This window comes from Penicillium chrysogenum, assembly GCF_028827035.1.
Source record: "Penicillium chrysogenum strain IBT 35668 chromosome Unknown utg000001l_segment0_segment0, whole genome shotgun sequence".
NCBI classification, from domain to species: Eukaryota; Fungi; Ascomycota; class Eurotiomycetes; order Eurotiales; family Aspergillaceae; genus Penicillium; species Penicillium chrysogenum.
Window position 1 is genome coordinate 7,465,855 of NW_026622749.1, and position 20,724 is coordinate 7,486,578.

General features: G+C 50.7%; 11 protein-coding genes across 11 annotated transcripts; 6 read left to right on the top strand and 5 right to left on the bottom strand.

The window, feature by feature from the left end:
- Nucleotides 1–548: 548 nt before the first annotated feature.
- N7489_002926 (uncharacterized protein) lies at nt 549–2,336 on the top strand (the record flags this gene model as incomplete). Its single annotated transcript, XM_056708681.1, has 2 exons — nt 549–574; nt 647–2,336. 2 exons carry the CDS (start codon nt 549–551, stop codon nt 2,334–2,336), a joined length of 1,716 nt encoding a protein of 571 aa, XP_056572983.1.
- A 1,958-nt stretch (nt 2,337–4,294) lies between these two features.
- Nucleotides 4,295–5,524, top strand: N7489_002927 (tellurite-resistance/dicarboxylate transporter family protein; the record flags this gene model as incomplete). Its single annotated transcript, XM_056708682.1, has 1 exon — nt 4,295–5,524. One exon carries the CDS (start codon nt 4,295–4,297, stop codon nt 5,522–5,524), a length of 1,230 nt encoding a protein of 409 aa, XP_056572984.1.
- Nucleotides 5,525–6,116: 592 nt separating this feature from the next.
- N7489_002928 (uncharacterized protein) lies at nt 6,117–6,807 on the bottom strand (the record flags this gene model as incomplete). The annotated part of the gene is made up of 2 exons (XM_056708683.1): nt 6,117–6,258; nt 6,374–6,807. Coding segments are annotated over 2 exons (576 nt in total), but the record flags the coding sequence as incomplete, so codon positions are not given.
- Nucleotides 6,808–7,506: 699 nt separating this feature from the next.
- Nucleotides 7,507–8,715, bottom strand: N7489_002929 (RNA 3'-terminal phosphate cyclase-like protein; the record flags this gene model as incomplete). Its single annotated transcript, XM_056708684.1, has 1 exon — nt 7,507–8,715. One exon carries the CDS (start codon nt 8,713–8,715, stop codon nt 7,507–7,509), a length of 1,209 nt encoding a protein of 402 aa, XP_056572986.1.
- A 248-nt stretch (nt 8,716–8,963) lies between these two features.
- On the top strand, nt 8,964–9,683 carry N7489_002930 (3-hydroxyanthranilate 3,4-dioxygenase; the record flags this gene model as incomplete). Its single annotated transcript, XM_056708685.1, has 2 exons — nt 8,964–8,995; nt 9,137–9,683. The coding sequence occupies 2 exons, from the start codon at nt 8,964–8,966 to the stop codon at nt 9,681–9,683; spliced, it is 579 nt and encodes a 192-aa protein (XP_056572987.1).
- Nucleotides 9,684–10,137: 454 nt separating this feature from the next.
- N7489_002931 (CAP-Gly domain containing linker protein BIK1) lies at nt 10,138–12,128 on the bottom strand (the record flags this gene model as incomplete). Its single annotated transcript, XM_056708686.1, has 2 exons — nt 10,138–11,806; nt 11,896–12,128. 2 exons carry the CDS (start codon nt 12,126–12,128, stop codon nt 10,138–10,140), a joined length of 1,902 nt encoding a protein of 633 aa, XP_056572988.1.
- Nucleotides 12,129–12,697: 569 nt separating this feature from the next.
- On the top strand, nt 12,698–14,094 carry N7489_002932 (putative serine/threonine protein kinase ENV7; the record flags this gene model as incomplete). The annotated part of the gene is made up of 3 exons (XM_056708687.1): nt 12,698–12,817; nt 12,872–13,490; nt 13,553–14,094. The coding sequence occupies 3 exons, from the start codon at nt 12,698–12,700 to the stop codon at nt 14,092–14,094; spliced, it is 1,281 nt and encodes a 426-aa protein (XP_056572989.1).
- A 345-nt stretch (nt 14,095–14,439) lies between these two features.
- N7489_002933 (putative oxidoreductase, short-chain dehydrogenase/reductase family) lies at nt 14,440–15,713 on the top strand (the record flags this gene model as incomplete). Its single annotated transcript, XM_056708688.1, has 6 exons — nt 14,440–14,518; nt 14,575–15,026; nt 15,104–15,227; nt 15,282–15,353; nt 15,419–15,527; nt 15,575–15,713. 6 exons carry the CDS (start codon nt 14,440–14,442, stop codon nt 15,711–15,713), a joined length of 975 nt encoding a protein of 324 aa, XP_056572990.1.
- A 491-nt stretch (nt 15,714–16,204) lies between these two features.
- On the top strand, nt 16,205–18,257 carry N7489_002934 (putative MFS transporter; the record flags this gene model as incomplete). The annotated part of the gene is made up of 9 exons (XM_056708689.1): nt 16,205–16,398; nt 16,466–16,673; nt 16,731–16,747; nt 16,800–16,902; nt 16,950–17,398; nt 17,452–17,538; nt 17,591–17,644; nt 17,695–18,024; nt 18,074–18,257. The coding sequence occupies 9 exons, from the start codon at nt 16,205–16,207 to the stop codon at nt 18,255–18,257; spliced, it is 1,626 nt and encodes a 541-aa protein (XP_056572991.1).
- A 69-nt stretch (nt 18,258–18,326) lies between these two features.
- N7489_002935 (glycoside hydrolase family 43 protein) lies at nt 18,327–19,397 on the bottom strand (the record flags this gene model as incomplete). Its single annotated transcript, XM_056708690.1, has 1 exon — nt 18,327–19,397. One exon carries the CDS (start codon nt 19,395–19,397, stop codon nt 18,327–18,329), a length of 1,071 nt encoding a protein of 356 aa, XP_056572992.1.
- Nucleotides 19,398–19,733: 336 nt separating this feature from the next.
- On the bottom strand, nt 19,734–20,405 carry N7489_002936 (uncharacterized protein; the record flags this gene model as incomplete). The annotated part of the gene is made up of 1 exon (XM_056708691.1): nt 19,734–20,405. The coding sequence occupies one exon, from the start codon at nt 20,403–20,405 to the stop codon at nt 19,734–19,736; it is 672 nt and encodes a 223-aa protein (XP_056572993.1).
- Between the last annotated feature and the right edge of the window lie 319 nt (nt 20,406–20,724).

Here is a 20,724-nt window from a genome sequence, read left to right on the forward strand (position 1 = left end):
CCGATGGAGCCCTCAGGAACAAATCAACCAGTGAGGCCACAGATTGGGTTCTCTCGAGGCTGGGGATTGGGCACAAACCTGCTGACGCCAACGTCGCCCGACAATTGGACAGTCTAGGACCCAGTCAACACCGACAGTTCTGTATGGTTGCTCTGTATGGTTGTTCTGCATTGTTATTTTGTCTCGGTGATAGCGGCATCGAATTCAAATGGTTCATTTGGACGAGTGAACGGTGATTGGCATTGGGGATACCAAACCATAGGATATCGAGAGGACAGTGTAGGGCGAGCATATACCACGACATCAAACCTCGTTTGGCCCCATTTCGCATATCTCATATGGTAATTCCGTCTAGCGTTAGTGCAATGGGTCTTGGGAACTGCTTTTCCCCATCACAGCTGCACACGTTGCATACCACTACCTTCGCCCAAGATCGCTTCCGGCGCCTTGGGAATTCGACGTAAAATATTTAATAGCACTATCCTGCATGTTAGAACGTAGATTAATTTCATCTCATCCCTTCTGAAGCGGAAGGTCAACCGTCTCTCATGGAGTCTGTTCCCAATTTTAGCAGGTATGGAGAGCATCGCATCAGCCCATGACATAGGTATACACCATTAGCAGACCGCTAATCCAACGTCTTCAGTATCATACACTCACCGTCATTCACCTTCCTCGTTGGCCCACGACATACGAAGCTGACAATCCAGTCGGGGCTCGCTCAGCATGTCTCCAAACCACTCCATAATCTCATGAACGGTCCGACGAGGGAATCAAAACACCGAATCGCTGTTCTGGAAGAAGATGATGTCGAGACCTTCGTAGCTTTCTGCGAGTATGCATACACCGGCGATTATAACGTGCCTCGTCGCGAGCAAGGTGTCCAGGAAGACCACAGGTTTGGAGTAGTCGAGAGATCGCCGAGCACCGCCACCTGGAGAGAGAATTACCGGTCTGGTTCGATCTCGTCGACTGTGCCACCCCCGGCTCCGTCGCCGCCTCCGCAGTTTCGCCATCGGGGACAAGGAGCGTACCATCAGCCTACGCCTGAGCCCGAGCCGCCAGTAGCTCAACCTGTGTCTGAGCTTGCGCCCACCGAGGCCAAGGAACCATTGACTCCAACTCATGCGCCAGAGCCCGAGGCTCCAGTCGATGCAGCAGCGCCAGAGCCAGAGCCAGAGACATACCACGAAGCGGAGACTGCACCAGAGCCACCGGCCGGGGATGTGCATCCTGTGGATGACGAATGGGCAGTTCCGACCGAAGAACCTGTGTCACGGGAGCCAGAAGGACCCAAGGTCAAGAAAGGGAAGGCCAAGAAAGGGAAGAAGGGCAAAAAGCAAGCAGAGCTTGTCGAAGAAGAATCTCCCGCACCAGTTGAGCCTGTCAGCCTTACGCCGCCATCAACACCACCCCCAGAAGTTGCTGCCGAGTCTATCCCCGAGCCAGAAGCAGAGCCTGTTGAAGAACGGACTCCAGCAGATGCTGCCCCGGAACCGGAACCAGAATCAACAGAGTACTGGGAGCAGCCAGCTGAACAGCCAGCACCTGAACCCGAACCCGAATCTACACCTGCAACTGAAGAGCCTGCGCCTGCAGAAGAACAGTCTGCGCCTGCAGCGGAATCGATGGAAAATTCCTGGACCCAAGATAGAAACTCAGGCACCAGCATTAGCCAAACACAGCCGCAAAGACCAATGCTCGACATGTCCTTCGCGCAACAGCAAGCCACCTCGCCCTGCGAGCCCGGCCTCAGTCTATGGGACGAGTTCACCTCGCTACAATACGATGACCCACCAACCTCGGAGCCCGCCCCAATCGAGACGCCGAGCACCGAGCTGCCCTACATCACCTTCCACGCGAAACTCTATGTCTTCGCCACACGGTACCTAATTCCCGCCCTCGCCCAGCTATGTCTCCGAAAGTTGCATCGCGATCTGCTCCTCCTGTCATCGACACACTTCGAAACTGCCGATCTGGGTGACTCCCAAATTCTAGACGGCTTGGCAGCAACCAAGGCGCAGATGGTGCTGGAGCTGGTGCACTACGCATACACAAAGACATCCCGACTGGAGCCGATCTCGCCAACATCCGCGACCCAACTTCGTGAGAACCAGCTGCGTCGATTGGTGGTGCATTATGCGGCGTGCAACGTGAAGGAATTGGCACGGTATCATTCGGCAGAGGATTCAGTTTCGGCGACGCCGTCTTTGCGGCCCGTGGATGCCAAGACGGAACGGGATGAGACTTCTATTTCCAATTCCCCGAAGAGTCTTCGTGCGTTGTTGGATTTGACGACGGAGCTGGCCTCTGATCTTGTTTACCGAATGATGTGAGTAGATGTTGTGATGTGATTGGGTCTGGGGATGCATGTGCCCAGAGTTTGTGTTTCTGCAGAATGCAGAAACTTCGACGTTGACATGATTTCATGCATTGCTGCCCTGAAGACGTTTCGAAGGACCCGCTGGCGTTCTGTTGCATATGTTGTAGTTTGAATTTGTCATTTTCTGAGTTCGAGGTGCATTGCATTATATTGCGTTTGTTTTGCGTCAGTTTGAACCTTCATTTTTTCCTTCTTTGATTTTCTCTGAATGAAGTGATTTATATGGTATCCATGGATGTATCTTCCAAGGCTGTATGTAGGGTTGCGGGTGATCCCGTGAAGTTGACAGTAAGACTCCATCGACTCCATCGACTCCGTAGACTCCATCGACTCCATAAGAGCCAGACACTTGAGTGAAGGAAAGTGGATTTTTGATGACATTGGTGGGTTTCACCAACATAGATGCGTTTCATCGCATAATGTCGTATATCACTTTCAAACAGGGTGTGGACATCTTGGCAAAATGATGAAAGATAAGCCAACCCACCCACCAATGAAAGCCAAAGACCCCTTGAAAAATGATCGACCGATCGACAGAACCCATGTCCGAATGGTCTCTTGGCGAGAATCCCAATGCCAATAGTGTTGATTTGGGGGGCTGTGAAGATAAGAGAGAGAGAAACTGGGAAGTTCAGGGGAAAATGCCAAGAAATTCCGACTACGTCAACGTTCCGACTCCACCTGAGATTTCAACATCTCAGCTTCCCAACATCTCAGCTGCTCAACTTCTCGATATCTCAACTTCTCTATTGTATTGCGGGGGTATTCTATTGAATTTGTTCTACGTTGTGCATACACGCAATGGTGTTACCAAGTTATTCGGCATCTCCACCAGTCCCATCTCGACTTTCACAAAACTAAAGCTTGGCAGCGGTCCGTCAATATACTGTCGATCACTTGTTCTTGGCATTTGGTGTCCAGTCATGTTGGGCGCGCATAAGAATCCCTGTTTAGACTTTCCGTTTATACATCCTCGACCTCCTATCGGAAGGTTTCGGCGAAAAAAAACAAAGGATATCACATTCGGGCCGAATTATCTCGGGATCCAAGGGTTTGAGATTCATCATCTGAGTAACTTTGTCTCTGATTCAGTGATGGTGTGTGTGTACTGACATATTGTATAGATTCTCAATCAGCCTTGTACTCTCCACTCAATCCACTCAAGGACCAGGTCAATCATTGCGGCGCAGGAAAAGCGCTATGCGCCAATAAGTTCTACATGTTTCTTGGCAGAGTCCCTAGGCATCGAAATTTTTATTTTATTTGTACAGAGTGCCGAGTGTATACGGAGTACAGAGTACGATCGTATACGTCCAGATCCGCAGTGGATCGCTATGCTTCCGGAACTCCTCCCTAGGGGCACTAACCGCCACCCCCCCTGATGCATGTGGTGATGAATCGTCCGAGCCTAACATCCTGGAACGATCTATTCTTATAGAATTTTCCTTAGTTCGATGAAATTATGGGTCCTACATGCCCATTGAGGCCGCTGGTAGGTCCGTTGCAAGGGTTTCATTGCCTTGAACGACCCCCGTGCCTTGTATAGAGTCCCCTTTTTGGTGTTTGATCTTTTCTCACTCTGAAAAAGTAGAGTCTTGGAATTCCTTGGCTGATCTTCGGTGAATTGTGGGATTATGGAATTATGGAATTGATATGCCTGGACGTTTTGTATGTTGCTGCCCATCCTGGTATATTAACATCTCCCCTTTCGCTCCTTCTCCCAGGTCGTTCACTACAATCATTACAATCATTTCCATTCTTCAAGCCTTGACTTTTGCTTTTCCATTCTATGATTTGGTTTATAGATCCATCTTCAATATATTCACTATATCCACTCTATACTTTTTTTTTTTTATGTTTCAAGCTTAGGGCTTCATCTATATCTCATTGCATCAACTCTATATACCCACAATGTCCGCTCCAATTCTACTACAGGCTTTGCCTAAACATAGCCAAGAGCTTCATCCTCCATCCGCACCAATGTCTTCTCAGTCAGACACACCTTTCATGCTCGACTCAGAAAAGTCCCAGAAGTACTTGCCACTGAGCTTCCGCGATCGTCTTCGTCATTTCACATGGGCATGGTACACCCTCACCATGAGCGCAGGAGGTCTAGCCCTCCTCATCGCAAACCAGCCGAACCAATTCAAAGGCTGCCATGAGATCGGCCTAGCCATCTACCTCATCAACCTCGTCCTCTTCTCCCTCGTCTGCTCTCTCATGGCAGCACGGTTCACAATCCATGGCGGAATGCTCAACTCTTTCCGCCACGAACGCGAAGGCCTCTTCTTCCCAACCTTTTGGCTCTCCGTCGCAACAATGATAACCGGTCTGGACAAGTACTTCGGCGAGAACCCCACCCCAGCGTTCACAACAACCCTCGAAGTCCTCTTCTGGCTATACTGCTTCTGCACCTTCACTCTCGCCGTGGTACAATACTCCTTCGTCTTCACCTCGCACACCTACCGCCTCCAAACAATGATGCCGTCCTGGGTCCTGCCCGCGTTCCCAGTAATGCTAAGTGGGACCATCGCCTCCGTCATCTCTGCAAGCCAGCCCGAGCGCGCAGCAATCCCAATCATCACCGCCGGAATAACCTTCCAAGGGTTGGGCTTCTGCATCTCGTTCATGATGTACTCGCACTACATCGGCCGACTGATGGAGAGTGGACTACCGTGCCGCGAACACAGACCAGCGATGTTCATCTGCGTCGGACCGCCAGCGTTCACGGCGCTTGCTCTCGTGGGCATGGCGCAGGGACTGCCTGAGACGTTCCGGGTGATGGGGAGTGAGGACACTGCTGCTGATGGACGCATGCTGGAGATTCTGGCGTTGGCGACGGGCGCGTTTCTGTGGGCGCTGAGCTTTTGGTTCTTCTGTGTCGCTGCTATTGCGGTTATTCGGTCGCCGCCGAGGAGCTTCCATCTTAGCTGGTGGGCGATGGTTTTCCCTAATACGGGGTTCACCATTGCTACTATTACGCTTGGAAATGCTTTTGATAGCGCCGGGATCAAGGGTGTTGGCTCTGCGATGACTGTCTGCATTGTCTGCATGTTCCTCTTCGTCTTTTTCAACCATGGACTTGCCGTTTATCGCCAGGATATTATGTATCCTGGTAAGGATGAGGATACTTCGGACTGAGATGCTCTCCCGACCGAGTGATTCTTGTCCCTCATGTTGTTTTTGGTTTGTTTCTTGTCACTTTTGGCATTCCTTGACTTCTTGCACAATCCTTCATGATATTATTTGGCCTTCTTCCATTGCACATACTACTGTTTATCTCGTTGTCTTTTTCTTCATTGGTCTTGTTGATTTTCCCATTGCCCTGTCATCTCAAAAGCGTTCAAGCACTCTGTTTTCTTTGTTTTTTGTCCTGTGAGAACCCCTTTTGCAAGCGAGCGTGTCTTGTCTGGTCTTCTATCTCCTTAGCGTCTACTACATTTGAATAGAATTAGAACGAGAATCATTTCATTGCAACCATTCCATGACTACCGAGTAAAAAGGGAAAACAAAAAGCAAAACAAAAGATCCAAAAGACCAATCCTTTTGGTGTGAAGAAGCACCAAGTCCAAGAGACAAAAGCAACGAAGTCACGCGACCATAAAGCCCTACCCTGGAAGTCATACACGAAGACCACATCACTGCAAAGAACTCTACAGAGCGAAAAAGACACCAAAGCCCAACGAAAAAAAAAAAAAAAAAGAAGTACGGGAAGAAGAGGCTCGTCTTGGCTTCATCCCGAAGGATTACTGGACCCCAGCACCACAATGAGGTGCGAGCCAACGCTGGGGGATAAATGGCCAAACATGTGGCAAGATAAATGAAATGGCAGAAGACATTGCAAAGCAGACATGGTGACGACGTCCCTCTCTTCACTTCCCAGTCGGCACCAGGTTGCCCCGGGACCGGTGAGCAGAAGGCGGGGGATAAATGGTAAACAAACAAGACCCGAAAGATGAAATAAATGGCAAGGGCTCGTCTTGGCTTCACCCCGAAGGGCTACTGGACCCCAGCACCACGATGAGGTGCGAGCCAACGCTGGGGGATAAATGGCCAAACATATGGCAAGATAAATGGCAGAGGACGTTGCAAAGCAGACATGGTGACGAAGTCCCTCTCTTCACTTCCCAGTCGGCACCAGGTTTCCCCGGGACCGGTGAGCAGAAGGCGGGGGATAAATGGCAGACAGCAAACCGAAAGATGAAGATGGATAAACGGTAGAGGACGTTGCAGGCAGACATGGTGACGAAGTCCCTCTCTTCACTTCCCAGTCGGCACCAGGTTGCCCCGGGACCGGTGAGCAGAAGGCGGGGGATAGATAGTAAACAAACAAAACCCAAAAGATGAAATAAATGGCAAGGGCTCGTCTTGGCTTCACCCCGAAGGGCTACTGGACCCCAGCACCACGGTGATGTGCGAGCCGTCGCTGGGGAAAAAGTGAGAGAGGGTGTAAACAAAGGACAGTGACAAGGGCAGGGGGAAGAAGAAGAAAAGGAAGAAGACGATGATGGATGAATGGATGGATGGATGGATGATTGTGTGATGAAGATGAAGATGGAGCACGGGAGATGGGGGATGGGGAATGGGGAATGGAGAAAAAAAGAGAGAGATGGGGAGATGAAGAAGAGAAGAGGAAAAGGGGAGGGAGAGGGATATTTATAAAAAGAAGAGTGGATGGCCTCAGGATACACCTGGTCACCCGGGCGATAGACCATGTATGTCACCATTATGTCAATGTGTATAGAAGTAGAAGAGAATATAATGATATTGAATCCTATGTAAGAGATTGACACCTTGCTCTGGCAAGTTTCGTATGGGTATCATGATGACAGGAAAGAGCAGTCTTTTGCCGCACATGGCTTCGTCGCTGTGGAGCGACAGGTCGAGTTCATGCTCGACAAGTCAAGCCTTGAAAACGTCTGAGCTTCTTGGAGCACGCTGGCGTGCACTGGACAGACGGCCAGAAGCCCTCGACGCCAACGGCATCTGATGGACTACCACGTGGCCCCGCTTTTTTGGGAAGGAGTGAACTGCTGAGGTGAGACTTCCCGGATTGTTTGGCAAAGACGGCCCTCAGAGTGGTGGAAGACTTGGGATGAAGCGCGAAAGCCGTCCACCGCAGCTTAAGCAACCTTTCTGCCGACGTTACCAATTCCACGGCCGACAACACTGACAATCACATCTCCATCTCCATTGTCAGGTGCGTCTCGGATACCCCAGCCAGGGGCACCAAACTTGGACAGGTCTCGAGCGAGCTGGACCACGTTGGGATCAGCGATCACATCTCGGCCAACCTGCAGCCGACCAACGTCCTCTGAGCCCATGGTCATGAGAATGAACATGGTTGTCACAGCCGCAGGAGCCACACAACCTCCCTTGGCAACCGTCTCTAGAAGCTGGAATGCACACTGCTTTCCAATTTCCTCGGGAGCTTGACCACCCGATGGCGGAGAGGCCACATCAGCTGAGAAGAGGCAGCCTGTGGAAGACTCCGCTACCAAGGACAGACCAAACCCAAGGCCGATCTTCTTCTTTGCCTGGGGGTTGGTCTTATCCGGAGCGGGTACCAAAGGCGCAGACGCAACGTCGGAGAAGATATAAGTATCAGGACTGAGTGGGTTGAGGATACCACGGGCGGTCTCAATCATGCGAGCGTTGTTTGAGCCAGACACACCAACCGAGTATACAACACCACGGATGCGCTTGATGCGGCCTGCGTTCATCAAGTGCAGAGTCTTCGGCAGACGGACCTGGTGGCCAAACACGAGCTGGACTTCACCACCACCACCCCTGCCAGTGGGACCAGTGTTTGATCGTCTCAAGATTCGGAGTTCGATGTTGTTGAAGATACCGAATTGTTTGTACAGGGGAAGGATCGCAGTACGAACGCTGTCGACGGACATATCTCCAGTCGGTGTCGACGAGGTGATCACACCGGGTCCTGTGAAGAGCACCTTCATGGGTGCTTTGGCAAAGGGGGCCAGTAGACAAAGAGGGATCAGGAAGTAACTGAGACCGCGGTTACAGTTTGACGGAAGCTCGTAGGTGATCATGCCGCCGCTGGCTCCAGTACCGGCCGTGCTGCCTGTGACCAAACCCGGTTTGTAAACAAGAACGGTACCTGTGTAAGAGATCTCCATTTGAGAGCCATTGGTGATTGCATCTAGGAGGCGGAGGAAAGAAATCTCATGAGGCGCAAGACCCGGATTCGTGGGCGACGACGAACGAATTTGCGAGATGTGGACTGTGCGGCCGGTGAGGGTGGACAAGACCAGGCGATATACCAGATTGTGATGGGATGTAAACCGAAGAGGGGGTTGAGAGGTCGCCATTTTGTGTGGTTAGTCAAAACTCTCGCCGTTGAACACTGTAGTCTGGCTGCTAGATTCGAGATATGAAAAAGAAAAATTAGCGGAGGGAAGTTGATCCGGGCCGATGGTTAAGTCCGGGGTGGAGCTGATATCTCCGAGGATCAGATCGTCGGTTTTTGATTTCTAAGAGTTCCGACCTCATGCGACATTTGCAAAAAGAAGGCTACAAAGTAGACTCCGACAAAATCAGACGTTGATATATTTTCACAATGCTTCCTCCAGCACTAAACATCCCCAAATGGTAAGTCCAACACTTCACATATCTGGCAATACATATGTACCTAATCTCCCCCCACTTTCCATTTGAGATATGTACCATGCTTCATCACGCGACCAATAAGCAAGCTATCCGAAAAGCCAATTGCTAACGACATCTATCCAGGCTCGAAGAAAACTCCCATCTCCTACAACCACCAGTCAATAACTACTGCGTCTACCATCCCTCAACACCAGCCACAGCCGGCTACACAGTAATGATAGTGGGCGGGCCCAATGCCCGAACCGACTTCCACATCAACACAACACCAGAGTTCTTCTACCAATACCGAGGGTCAATGCTCCTCAAAACAGTCGACAACTCAACCACACCTCCTAGTTTCCAAGATATCCCCATCCACGAAGGCTCAATCTTCCTACTTCCTGCCAACACCCCGCACTGTCCCGTGCGCTTCAAGGACACTGTCGGTGTCGTGATGGAGCAGCCGCGTGCTAAGGATGCAGTCGACGCTATGAGATGGTATTGCAAGAACTGCAAGGAGATCATCTGGGAGAAGAAATTCGTGTGTGTCGACCTAGGGACGCAGGTTAAGGCTGTGGTTGAGGAGTTTGCGGCCGACGAGGAGAAGCGCAAGTGTAAGGCTTGTGGAGAGATTGCGGCGTCGAAGTATCAAGATGGGGAAATTGTGCAGCCGCCGATTCATCCTGAATAGTATATATGGATACTGACCAGGTGTGTTGGAGGGTGAGCTTGGTGAGGCTGTAACTGTAATCTTCGGTCATGAATGGTTATGAGCGACGAATTGAACATTCTTTGATGCGTCATGAATATATATGGAGAAGACAGAATAAAACGAGATGGATACATCTCTCGGCATGTAAAAGGGCGATTCAAGTCGAGATCAACCCGGGATACGGAACATGGAAAGCTGTTGTATGCACCAACGAACGACATCTTATTATGACCAATGGTATGGTATTTATTACAAGCACACAGCCTTCACCGTGCTGCAACTCATCTGCTTTCCTCCAACCGAAAAAGCAAACACTCATTTATTAACCGGGGTAACCGACCCAACAATCATGTACTAGAAAAACACCCCATAGATACACGCAGCAGAGAGCTGCGATCTTGCGTGGTCACCGAACCAATGCATATCCAGAACATTATTCATCAAATGGGCAGTCGATGCTCTCGTGACCATCTCGCTCACAGAGAGCACACCACTTAGACTCATCGATGACTCCCGATGACTTACCGGCAATGGGAGCCATGGATGAGCCCAGCCCCCCGATACCCTTCAGTCCTTCCATGACCACATCCCGACCTGTCTTGAGTGCCGGGGGAGTATCGGCATGGATGGATGAGGCTTTAGTCTGGAGGGGTTCGGTCTTCTCAACTGGGTGTTCATCGGGAAGTTCATCGGCAGCATCATGCGTGGGTTTCTTCTGTCCAGCAGACTTCTGACCAGAGCCAAACATGCTGGTGCAGTTTAGGATGTCGTGGCCGCCTGTCTCGCAGATCTCGCACCACATGGTATCCTCGTCGGAAGAGCGCTCGGATTCATGCATAGTCTCCAGTCGCGACTGAGAAGTGTTGGAGATACCGCGCTGATGGCGGGGCTCCGAGGGAGCATCGTGCCAGTCGGTCGGGACCACTGTACGGTCAGAAAGACGGTTAGGGTTGGGGTTGTTTGAGGGAGTAGAGACATTGCTCGCAGACTGGGATGGCCTGTGTTGCTTGGGTGAAAGAGTGACAGTAGAGCTGCGGCGACGGCCAGACTGCAGGTGCATTTCTTGAAGTTCACGCTCGAGCTCTTCGACCCGACTGTTTTTGCGGTTTGCGGTTTCTTCCACCTCTTGCAGTCGAGTCTCCAGCTGAGTAATGTGCTCCGGATTATGGTGGTCGGCCGAGCCGTTCTGTCCCAAGGCTGCCGCACTGGGGTTTCCGCGGCTCAATGAATGTATAATGGCCTTGAGCCCTCGGATCTCATCATCCTTCTGGTCCAATTCACTATTGCTTCGGGGTCCATCTGCAGCGGCGTGTGCATCCTTCAGGGCAGCGGCCGAGTGATCACGCTCTTTCTTCAGCTCCAACTTGGTGCGCTCAACTTCACCGCGGAGGAACTCGACTTCGGCCCTAGCCTCGGCCTCCCCACGCCGGGCGTCCTCGAGGCCTTCCTCTAACTCGGAGACCAGCTCTTCCAACTGCTTGAGCTGCTGCGCAACAACCTCAACATCTTCGCCGCGGTCCTGCAACTCCTTGTTCTGCTGTATAAGCTCGTCAAGACGCTGCTCGTAGACGCGTTCTGTTTCGGAGGCTGCGATCTCCAATGTGTCGAGTGTGCTTCTGAAGTCTGCACGGTGACCGTCGAATTCGGCCGTTAATTGGTTAATCCGCTCGTTGCGTTCGCGTAGCTGCGTACGGATGGAATGACCCTCCGACCCCTCCATCTCCTCCAAGGTCTTCTGGAACTCGCTCAATGTCCCAGACTGCTCTTCGAGCTGCCTATCTCGGTCCAGAAGCTGCTTCTCTAGACTCTTGATCTGATCTTTCAAGTCTTGAGTCTCCGACGAAAGCGGACGGCGGAAGTCCGATGGCCGTCCATACGAGGAAGCATCATCATCCGCACTAAGTCGCGACGAGGGTCTATCAGACAGCCGAGATGGTGCCTTGACGGGGCTACGCATGGCACTGCTCACCCCGCCGGTCTTCGATGCTGCCGACGGTGTACGCAAGCCGGCCAGGCTAAGTTTCGGAGGGGGATGGGGACGCGCGGGGATTCGGGTCGAGGGAGAGAGGGTCGTCGGACTCGAGGGCGGGGGGTAGTAAGAGCTGCACCGACAGATTTGCTGAAGTTGACGGGTCCCCCACGTGCAGGAGTGGTGGGTGTAGAGATATTCGAGGATCGCCTTGTGACATACTTGCTGTTGTTCATGGGAACGAATATACCAGAACCCGGGATCGAGGTTACGAAGTACTTCCGGCCGTCGACATCGCCGCTGTTTTTCCCTCTTTGCGCGTGTTCGGCGCTCAGTTCGACTCCAGCAAATCGTCCGGCCTTCCCCGCTACCGGTCCCAGGTATTTGATCGTCCCATGCATGCCACCGGGGACATTCACCACGTCACCGACCCGTACATCATCGGGGTGCGCCATTGGAGCGGGATTTGGACGATATTAATATGAGAATTAAGGGAAAAAAAAAAAAAAAAGGTGGGATGCGTCTTTAAATAAAAGGTCCGAATATCAATAGCCCTTGGAAGGGTTCAGAAGTCAAGGGTGTAGAGGGAGCGTTAGGGAGAATGCAAGGATATCAGGTTGACGGCCCAACTTCCACCATGGTGATTGGGAAGGGAAAAAAAGAGAGAGAGAGAGAAAGAAATGAAAACGACAGACCCAACCAGTTTCAGTTTAACCAGTTAGAATAAGAGAAAAGAGAGCGAAGAAAGTCCAAGAGAGTCCAATTTCAATATAAAAGAGGAAAAGGGGAAAGACAACAAATAAATGGAACTCCACTCCACGTAATGCCAATCAATTGACTTCCCATCTTCCACCTCTGCGTATTACAATCCTTACAATCCTTACAATCCTTACAATCCTTACCTCTCTCTCCAAGACACACATCTCTACGACGATCTTCTCCATTCTGTACCTTCTGCGCATCTACCCTACCGTCAACGGACGTCACCGGGTCCTCTATCTCCTGTCATCGCATTATATACACCATGGCGCAATACTTCTTTGACCTCCTATACAACTTCACGGATTGCATGTGTTGCTTTCCAACCTCCCCGCAGCTAAAGATCAATAACCGGAGTTTCAAGCTTCTACGTTTGTTGGGTGAGGTAAGGATACCCCGATAATAAGCTGCAAGCTGGTCTTAACTGACAACGCAACAGGGCGGATTTTCCTACGTCTACCTAGTCCAAGATAAGACGACCTCCGAATTATTCGCGCTGAAAAAGATCCGCTGTCCATTCGGTCAGGAATCCGTGTCGCAAGCTCTGAAAGAAGTCGAAGCCTACAACCTCTTCAATTCCCAATCCAACATCATCCACTCCATCGACCACTGCGTTTCCACAGAATCCGGCTCGAAATTCAGATCCGATGGCGGAGATCCAGGCTCGAAAACGGTCTATATCCTACTCCCATACTACCAGCGCGGTAATCTCCAGGATGCCATCAATGCCAATCTGGTCAACCATACCAAGTTCCCGGAGAAGCGGCTGATGGTCCTGATACTCGGTGTTGCCGATGCGCTTCGCTCGATGCATCAGTATCGGGTAAAGAGCGGGGCGGCGTCTACGCGAAAGGCGAAGGGTGTTCGGAGAGAAGGCGAGCAGGCAGACGAGGAACGGGGCATGCAGATGAAACCGAAACGGAGGGCTAGCCATCGCATGGCTGAGGGTGAGGAGGATGACGAGAATGAGCCCCTGATGGATGACGAGGTCACCCGGAGTCAGGAAGGTGTCGAGGATGGGGACCTGCGCCCCTATGCGCACCGAGATGTCAAGCCTGGTGAGTCAAACATTTTTGGTTGCAGATGCGGAACCTCCGGCTCGAGCTAACGGTCATCATAGGAAACATCATGATCGATGACAACGGCCAATCACCCATCCTGATGGATCTGGGTTCTCTGGCGCCCAGCCCCATTGCCATCACGTCGCGCTCTCTCGCCTTGGCGGTGCAGGATACCGCAGCAGAACACAGCACGATGCCATACCGCGCACCGGAGCTCTTCGATGTCAAGACAGGGTCGATGATTGATACCAAGGTCGATATCTGGTCGCTTGGCTGCACACTGTACGCCTGTCTTGTAGGCAAGAGCCCCTTCGAGGCACGCAGTGAAGAGACCGGTGGGAGCTTGAGCATGTGCGTTCTCGGTGGTGACTGGCGATTCCCTGATGAGAAGTCCGGCGCTTCCAAGGGTAAAGGCAAGTCGGGAGAAAGCGAGGAGGCATCCAACAGCGATGGCCCTGCGATAAGTGCGCCCGTCAAGGATATTGTCCGCAAGTGTCTCACTGTTGAACCCTCGGAACGGCCCGACATTGATGAGCTCATTGAGCTCATGAAGGGTGTTATTGAACAGATGCCTGAAGATGACGCGGGCCCGTCCCAATAAGATCCACGGGATCTTGAATTCCTATATTTGTCTTCTTCTCCTTTGACCGGCAGGCTCCGTATGCGTGCGATTTCTTTGACTGTACATTATGAATGCGAATTTGATTTTCCTGATCCCAGCGCTGATCTACTTTTTTTGCTGGTCGAAGTTACTCAGTGTGTTTATAAATTGCAAGCTATAATTCCATTCGATTTTCATCGCCCTATTGCTCCATCACGGAGATCCAATGTACAAACTCCGCGGTGGCTTCATGATGACGAAATGCCGGGCTTGTCCACGAATAAACCAGGACATCCCTCATCCCATATGTAGCCCATCACCCTAACCAGATAGTCCGCCAGCACAATGGGTAGTACCTTCAATGACCAGACACAGGGGACGGACGTGACGAAAACGTTCCCAGACCGGGTGAAGCAAAAAACATGTACCACACCTCCAACAACCCCCATATTATCAAAACTAACCATCTTGCCGCAACAGTCCTAATATCCGGCCTCAAACGAGGCGATCTCGCTGCAGCAACTGCAGATGCCCTTGCGCACGGCGGAGCAGGAACCATAATCTACACGGGCCGGTCACAGTCCGAGCTCCAGCCTGTGGTCGACCATATCAACCGGAAATACAAAACGGTCAAGATGATCTTTGTGACGGCTGACCCTGGCAGCCTGGCTTCCTTCCGCAAGGCAGCGCATACTATTAAGGAGTTGGGCGTGTCCATTGATGGCTTCGTTGGATTTCCCGAGGTCATGGCTGTACCGTGGGAGCTCACGGAGGACGGGCTCGAGTCTCATTTCCAGAGGAACTACCTGTGTTATTTCCTGCTGCTGAATCTGCTGTGTGATATTATGAAGCCAGGGTCGAGGGTTGTTCTAGTTACATCTAGTTTGCGGAATGAGGCGCCTGCGCCGTCGTGGGATGATTTGGGGTTTGAGGTGAGTGGATCTGTTTGTGTTATATGTTATATGGTGTATGCTATATGCTTGCTGGTGATAGATGCTTATTCGAATAGAATGGAGAAAATTACCATTCTCTCGATGGATATTCGCAATCGATGCTCGCAATCGTCTTGTTTATCAAGTCTGTTGCGAAGAAGTATAGCGGATCTATCGTTGCCTTTTCCGCCAATCCAGGAAGTGAGTTTATTGGTGAATTGTGTGTTTTGGGTTCTTTGTTCTCATTCGCTTCAGATACCAAAACCAACGTCCAGACATACGTTGCATTTGATGAGATCAAATCCTGGCTGCAGCGGAAGAAAGAAGGTATGTCATGATAGCGAATAGCGGGGGGAAGACCATTTGATTTGACAGGATTTCCTTTTATCCAGCCGGCGAAGACATACCGGTCCTCTTACAACAAGCGCCGAAATCCCTGGGGCAGGGTAGCGCCACGGTGCTTCGCGGATTGCTTGATCCGGAACTTGAAGGTAAGATAACGTGAAAATATCGTAGATGTGTATGGAGATGTACTGATTAGATGTGAGTATATCAGTCCAATCTGGAGCCTTTCTCGACCATTGCCAGACACCGAAGTTGCCGCATCTCGAGTTCCCAGCGGGCGAAGAAAGTGCCGAGGCGTTATGGAAACGAAGCCATGAATTGATTGAATCGTTTCTTTCCTGAAAGGGGAGAGATCGTTAGTCCGAAATAGGAAGGCAATCTATTTGTATTGAAGGACAGTCCTATTATGTTCTTTGATAAGCATCTCGGAATAAACACCGAAGTTCTCCATATATTGTCGGCAAATTGGAGATGTTAGAGAGAAAGAGATTGGCTTAAAGAGAAGAAGAGAAGAAGAGAAGAGACAAGACCTTCCGAGTTTTGCGGGGAAGATCTGATAGTCGACTTCTTATCTATTTTCCTTCTTTTTCCCTCTTTTTTCCCTCCGAGGTCACAGTCACATCTTCAAATGCAATTGAGTCAATATGTCGATCTTCCCATTTAATACATCTCCCCTCTATCCTTTCTTCTCCTCAATTCCTTCTCTCTGATTTAAGGAATTTCTTCTCTCTTTCTATCTGCTACGCAGAAATAACGCTCTCATACTTAACCTTTTGTTCTTTTCCCGAGTTAAACACATACATACATTGCATAGGAAAGAACACTGCTTCATCATGGCGCCAGTCATCGACAGTACAGTCGTCCCTGGTACCGTGACTCTGGTGGACGTGGATCATGTCATGGAGACCCGGCACTTGGACCGCGGAGATCGTGACATTGTATTGATTCCTACCCCGTCAAATGACCCGGATGACCCCCTCAATTGGAGCCCGAGACGGAAGCTTTTGTCAACTGCCTGCGTGAGCATGTAAGTGCAGACTGACTTTGAGGGATCCTGTATCATATGATTAGGTGTTGATGCTTCGTGTTTCTAGCTATACGATGTTCTCAGGAATTGCCTGCTCGGTTGTCTACTCGGTGATTAAGCCGCTTCATGAACAAACAGGCTTGCCCGTGAGTACCCTGAACGAGGGAAGCGGGTACATGTTCTTGTTAGCTGGCTGGGGCTTGCTGTTTTGGCAGCCATTCGCTATGCAGTATGGCAAGCGGCCGACGTACATGTTATCATTGATGGGAATCTTGGTATCTTATCCTTCAATATCTTGAATATCAATTGAGGACCATAGCTAACCGATCCAGGGTATGACGATGTGGGGGTAAGAGAATTATACCGCGCTGGTTTGTGCACAATAAGACTAACACCGGTAGGCCATACGCAAACACCAAGGGTCAATGGCTCGCACGAAACATCCTCTTAGGTTTCTTCACGGCACCTGTAGAAGCGCTTCCTCAAATCTCTGTCACCGACGTGGTAAGTTAAATCCTTTAAGAAACCCAGCCACGCTCACACAGCAGCAGTACTTCACCCATGAGCGAGGAACATACATGGGTCTTTATGCTTTCTTCCTGGCAGGAAGTAATTACCTCGCCCCGGTCATCTGCGGCTTTATCGCCCAGTACCAGGGCTGGCGGTGGGTATTCTACTACCCGAGTATCTTCGTCGGCTGTGCCATTACCTTCCTCTTCTTTTTCTGCGAGGAAACAAACTATGTTCGAGTGCTCTCCGACGAGCCTAGCACTGGAATATCCACGAAGTCTCCAAAATTCAGCTCGGAGGGCGAAAAGGATAGATCCGCGGCTGTTGACATGGAAGCTGCCACTAGGGTTAGTGTAAGGTCGGGCTATACCAAGAAGTCATATATGAAGAAATTGGCGCTCTGGGGGCCGAGCCAGGAGCAGAATACCTTGTTCCGGCGATTCTGGCAGTGTCTTTACTACCTGTCGTGGCCGGTTATCTTCTATGCTGGGTATGGATGCAACGTTTCCGGGTAATGTCCGTTTTGACTAACATGCAGGCTAGCTTCTCCTACGGATCCTACCTGGTTTACTTCAACATCATGAATGGAACGGCCTCTATCATTCTTGGCGGGGAGCCATACAACTTCGGGTTGGTCTTCTTACTACTCTAGCAATGAACGAAGCGAGCTAACACATCCTAGATCTTCCATGGTCGGTCTGAGTTATCTAGCTCCCATCACTGGTGTGATCATGGGGTAAGATATCCACCTTAGTCCGAGACTACAACCACAGCTAACAGAAATAGATCTATTTTCACTGGCCGATTCAGCGACTGGCTTACCGTCAAACTCGCCCGCCGGAACAACGGCGTCATGGAGGCAGAGCACCGTCTCTGGCCCTTCCTCGCTTGTTTGGTCCTTGTGCCTTCTTCCCTTATTCTATGGGGTGTTGGTGCTGCTCATGAGATCCACTGGTTTGGACTAATTGTTGGAATGTGCATTCTGGCTTTCACAAATGCCTGTGGCATCGCGCTTAGTGTCAACTACTTCATTGACAGCTACCGAGAGCTGAGTGGCATTGCAATGGCTAGTGTGATTCTGGTCCGGAATACCATGTCTTTTGCAATTGGCTATGGGTATGTTTCTCTCGAGTTCTAGCGGAAGACAGGTACTAACTTCATTTAGTATCACACCCTGGGTCGAGAACCTGGGATACCAGAACTGTTTTATCTCCGCTGCTTTTGTTGGCATGGCATGCGCTTCAGTCTTTCTCTTTATGATCAAGTTTGGAAAGACATTCCGTGAACGATCTCGCGAGAAGTACTGGGAGCTGGTCCAGGAGAACTGGGAGAAGGGCATGGGCAATTAGAACAGATGTACAAGTTACATTCCACTTGCACAGCTTCGAACAAACTATTCCAGACAATCTATACACAATCTATTGCACAGGATCCTGGGCCTCCGCGAGATGAATAGCACCTTCATCATCATAAACAATCTCCCTAACCTTCACGGACCTCAAATGATCAACTCCCTGGGAAAGCTCACAGTCATGGTAGAACAAGTACCACTTTCCCTGGAACTCAACGATCGAATGATGCGTCGTCCACCCAAGCACGGGATCCAAAATGCGTCCGCGATAGGTAAACGGACCCCAAGGCGAGTCACCCGTAGCATAAGCCAAGAAATGCGTATCCCCCGTCGAGTAAGAGAAGTAATACGTTCCGTTATAGCGATGCACCCAAGCAGCCTCAAAGAACCTCCTCTCATGATCATCCGCCAGCAAAGGCTCCCCGGTCTCCGGCGCAAGAATCACAACCTCCTTAACCGACGACGCAAGCGAAAGCATATCATCCGACAACATCGCAACACGCGGACAAAGCGCCCGAACACCCTCGCCAGCAGGCTCCTGGGGTCCAGACATACTCTCATCGAAGACAAGTCTCTTCTTCCGTCCGTTAACACCACCCTCATCCCCATCAACCCACTCCTCATCCTTTTCTCTATCCTCCTCCTTCCCTTCGACCCAGCACTGCAACTGTCCACCCCAGATCCCGCCAACGTAGAGATAAGCCTCGCCGTCCGCTTCTTCGTCAACGAAGACAGCAGGGTCGATACTGTATGTACCCTGGATGTAATTATCTTGCGGGACGAAGGGGCCTTCTGGGGATGCGGAGACAGCTACGCCGATGCGGAAGATGCCCTTGTGATCGCGGGCAGGGAAGAAGAGGTAGAATTTCCCGTTTTTTGTTGCGGCGTCTGGCGCCCAGAGTTGCTTTGAGACCCAGGGGACGTCTTGGTCGCGGAGGACGACGCCGTGGTCGGTTACGGGGCTGGTGATTGTGTCCATGGAGAGGACGTGGTAGTCGGCCATGTCGTATTGGTCGCCATTGTCGTTGAAGGCGATTGTTGTTTCACGGTCATGGCTGGGGTAGATGTAGAGCTTGTTGTTGAAGACGTGGGCGGAGGGGTCTGCTGTGTAGATGTGGGAGACGAGTGGTTTGGACATGGTGGTGGTGGTGGTGGTGGTATAGATAGGGCTGTATAGATGAGATGTATAAAGAACTGCCAAACTGGAGGGATTGAAGGCTATTAATATTTTAATTCTCTGCGATTCTACCATTCTCCTATTACCCTCATTACCCTTGTTATTCCCCGTTATCCCTCATTATCCCCCCATTCTCCCTATTAGCCTGGTCTCTTCTTTACCCGACGGCTAAATCAACGCGGCGCAAACTCCGCGTCTTAGAAAGGAAGGGATGTTATAGATATCATACGGAGTACTATTCTCTAGACATCTCATATTTGTCCTTTCTATTCTATTTCATCACAATCCAGATCCAAATCACTTCAAGTTCCACCGGTGCGACTCTTCAGAATACGCCCTCTGCAATGCCTGCTGCCATTCCCACTCCATTTGCCGTAACACTTCGGCTTCACTCTCACTCATACTCTCCTCATTGTCACTGTCACTGTCATTGTCATTGCCATTCCCTTGTTCAACATCCTCCATATCCACATCCTCCTCACACCCCCTCAACCCAAAAAACCGCCCCAACCTCCGTACCCGCGTAGGGAGATCAATAGTCTTCTCCTCCTCCGTACCAATCCACGGTTGAATACAAACAGGATAATTAAATGTAGCCGGGACAGGCGGGTAGACCTGATCGAAATGGCGGGCGAGGTTATCGACCTGCTCCGAGGTCAGAAGGTTGTAGGCCAGCATGTTTGGTGGGAAGTCCGGGTGCTCGAGGCCTGTTTCGCTGTTGACGAGGGGCCAGAGTTGGGAGGAGAGGTGGCGTAGGAGGGGCAGGAACTGGGGGTGGAAGTTGGGGCTTTCACGGAATGTGGGGGATTCGGTGTGTAGAGGTGTTATAGGTGTTATACTGGAGGAGATGCTCATTGGACTAAGCGTGTCTGCCAAGGTTGTGCTTGAGTTGGTGGAAACTGAGAGAGTTCGTTCGGAGAGCCAGCTGATGCTGTGAGGGGAGTTGGGGGTTGTTGGATCGTTGTCCATTTTGAATAGTTTGTTGATAGAAGACTCAAGTGAATAATGCTGATCAAAGTATAGAGTATATAGAGAGTACGCTATGCAATGAAGAATGTAAATCGAGGAATCTACGGACTCTTATATATATAAATGTATGCGATTGTCGAAACCCTCAAAGAAACCCATCGACAATGAGATGAAACGTCCCGAAACAACCTCTTCTTTATAACACTTTATAACACAAAGACATCGTTCAGAAACTAGCCAATCAAGGCAAGTTTCATACAGGACCTCCTTTGTTTCCAAGAAAAGAACAATAACCATGTTCATAAATATCCGTCTTATA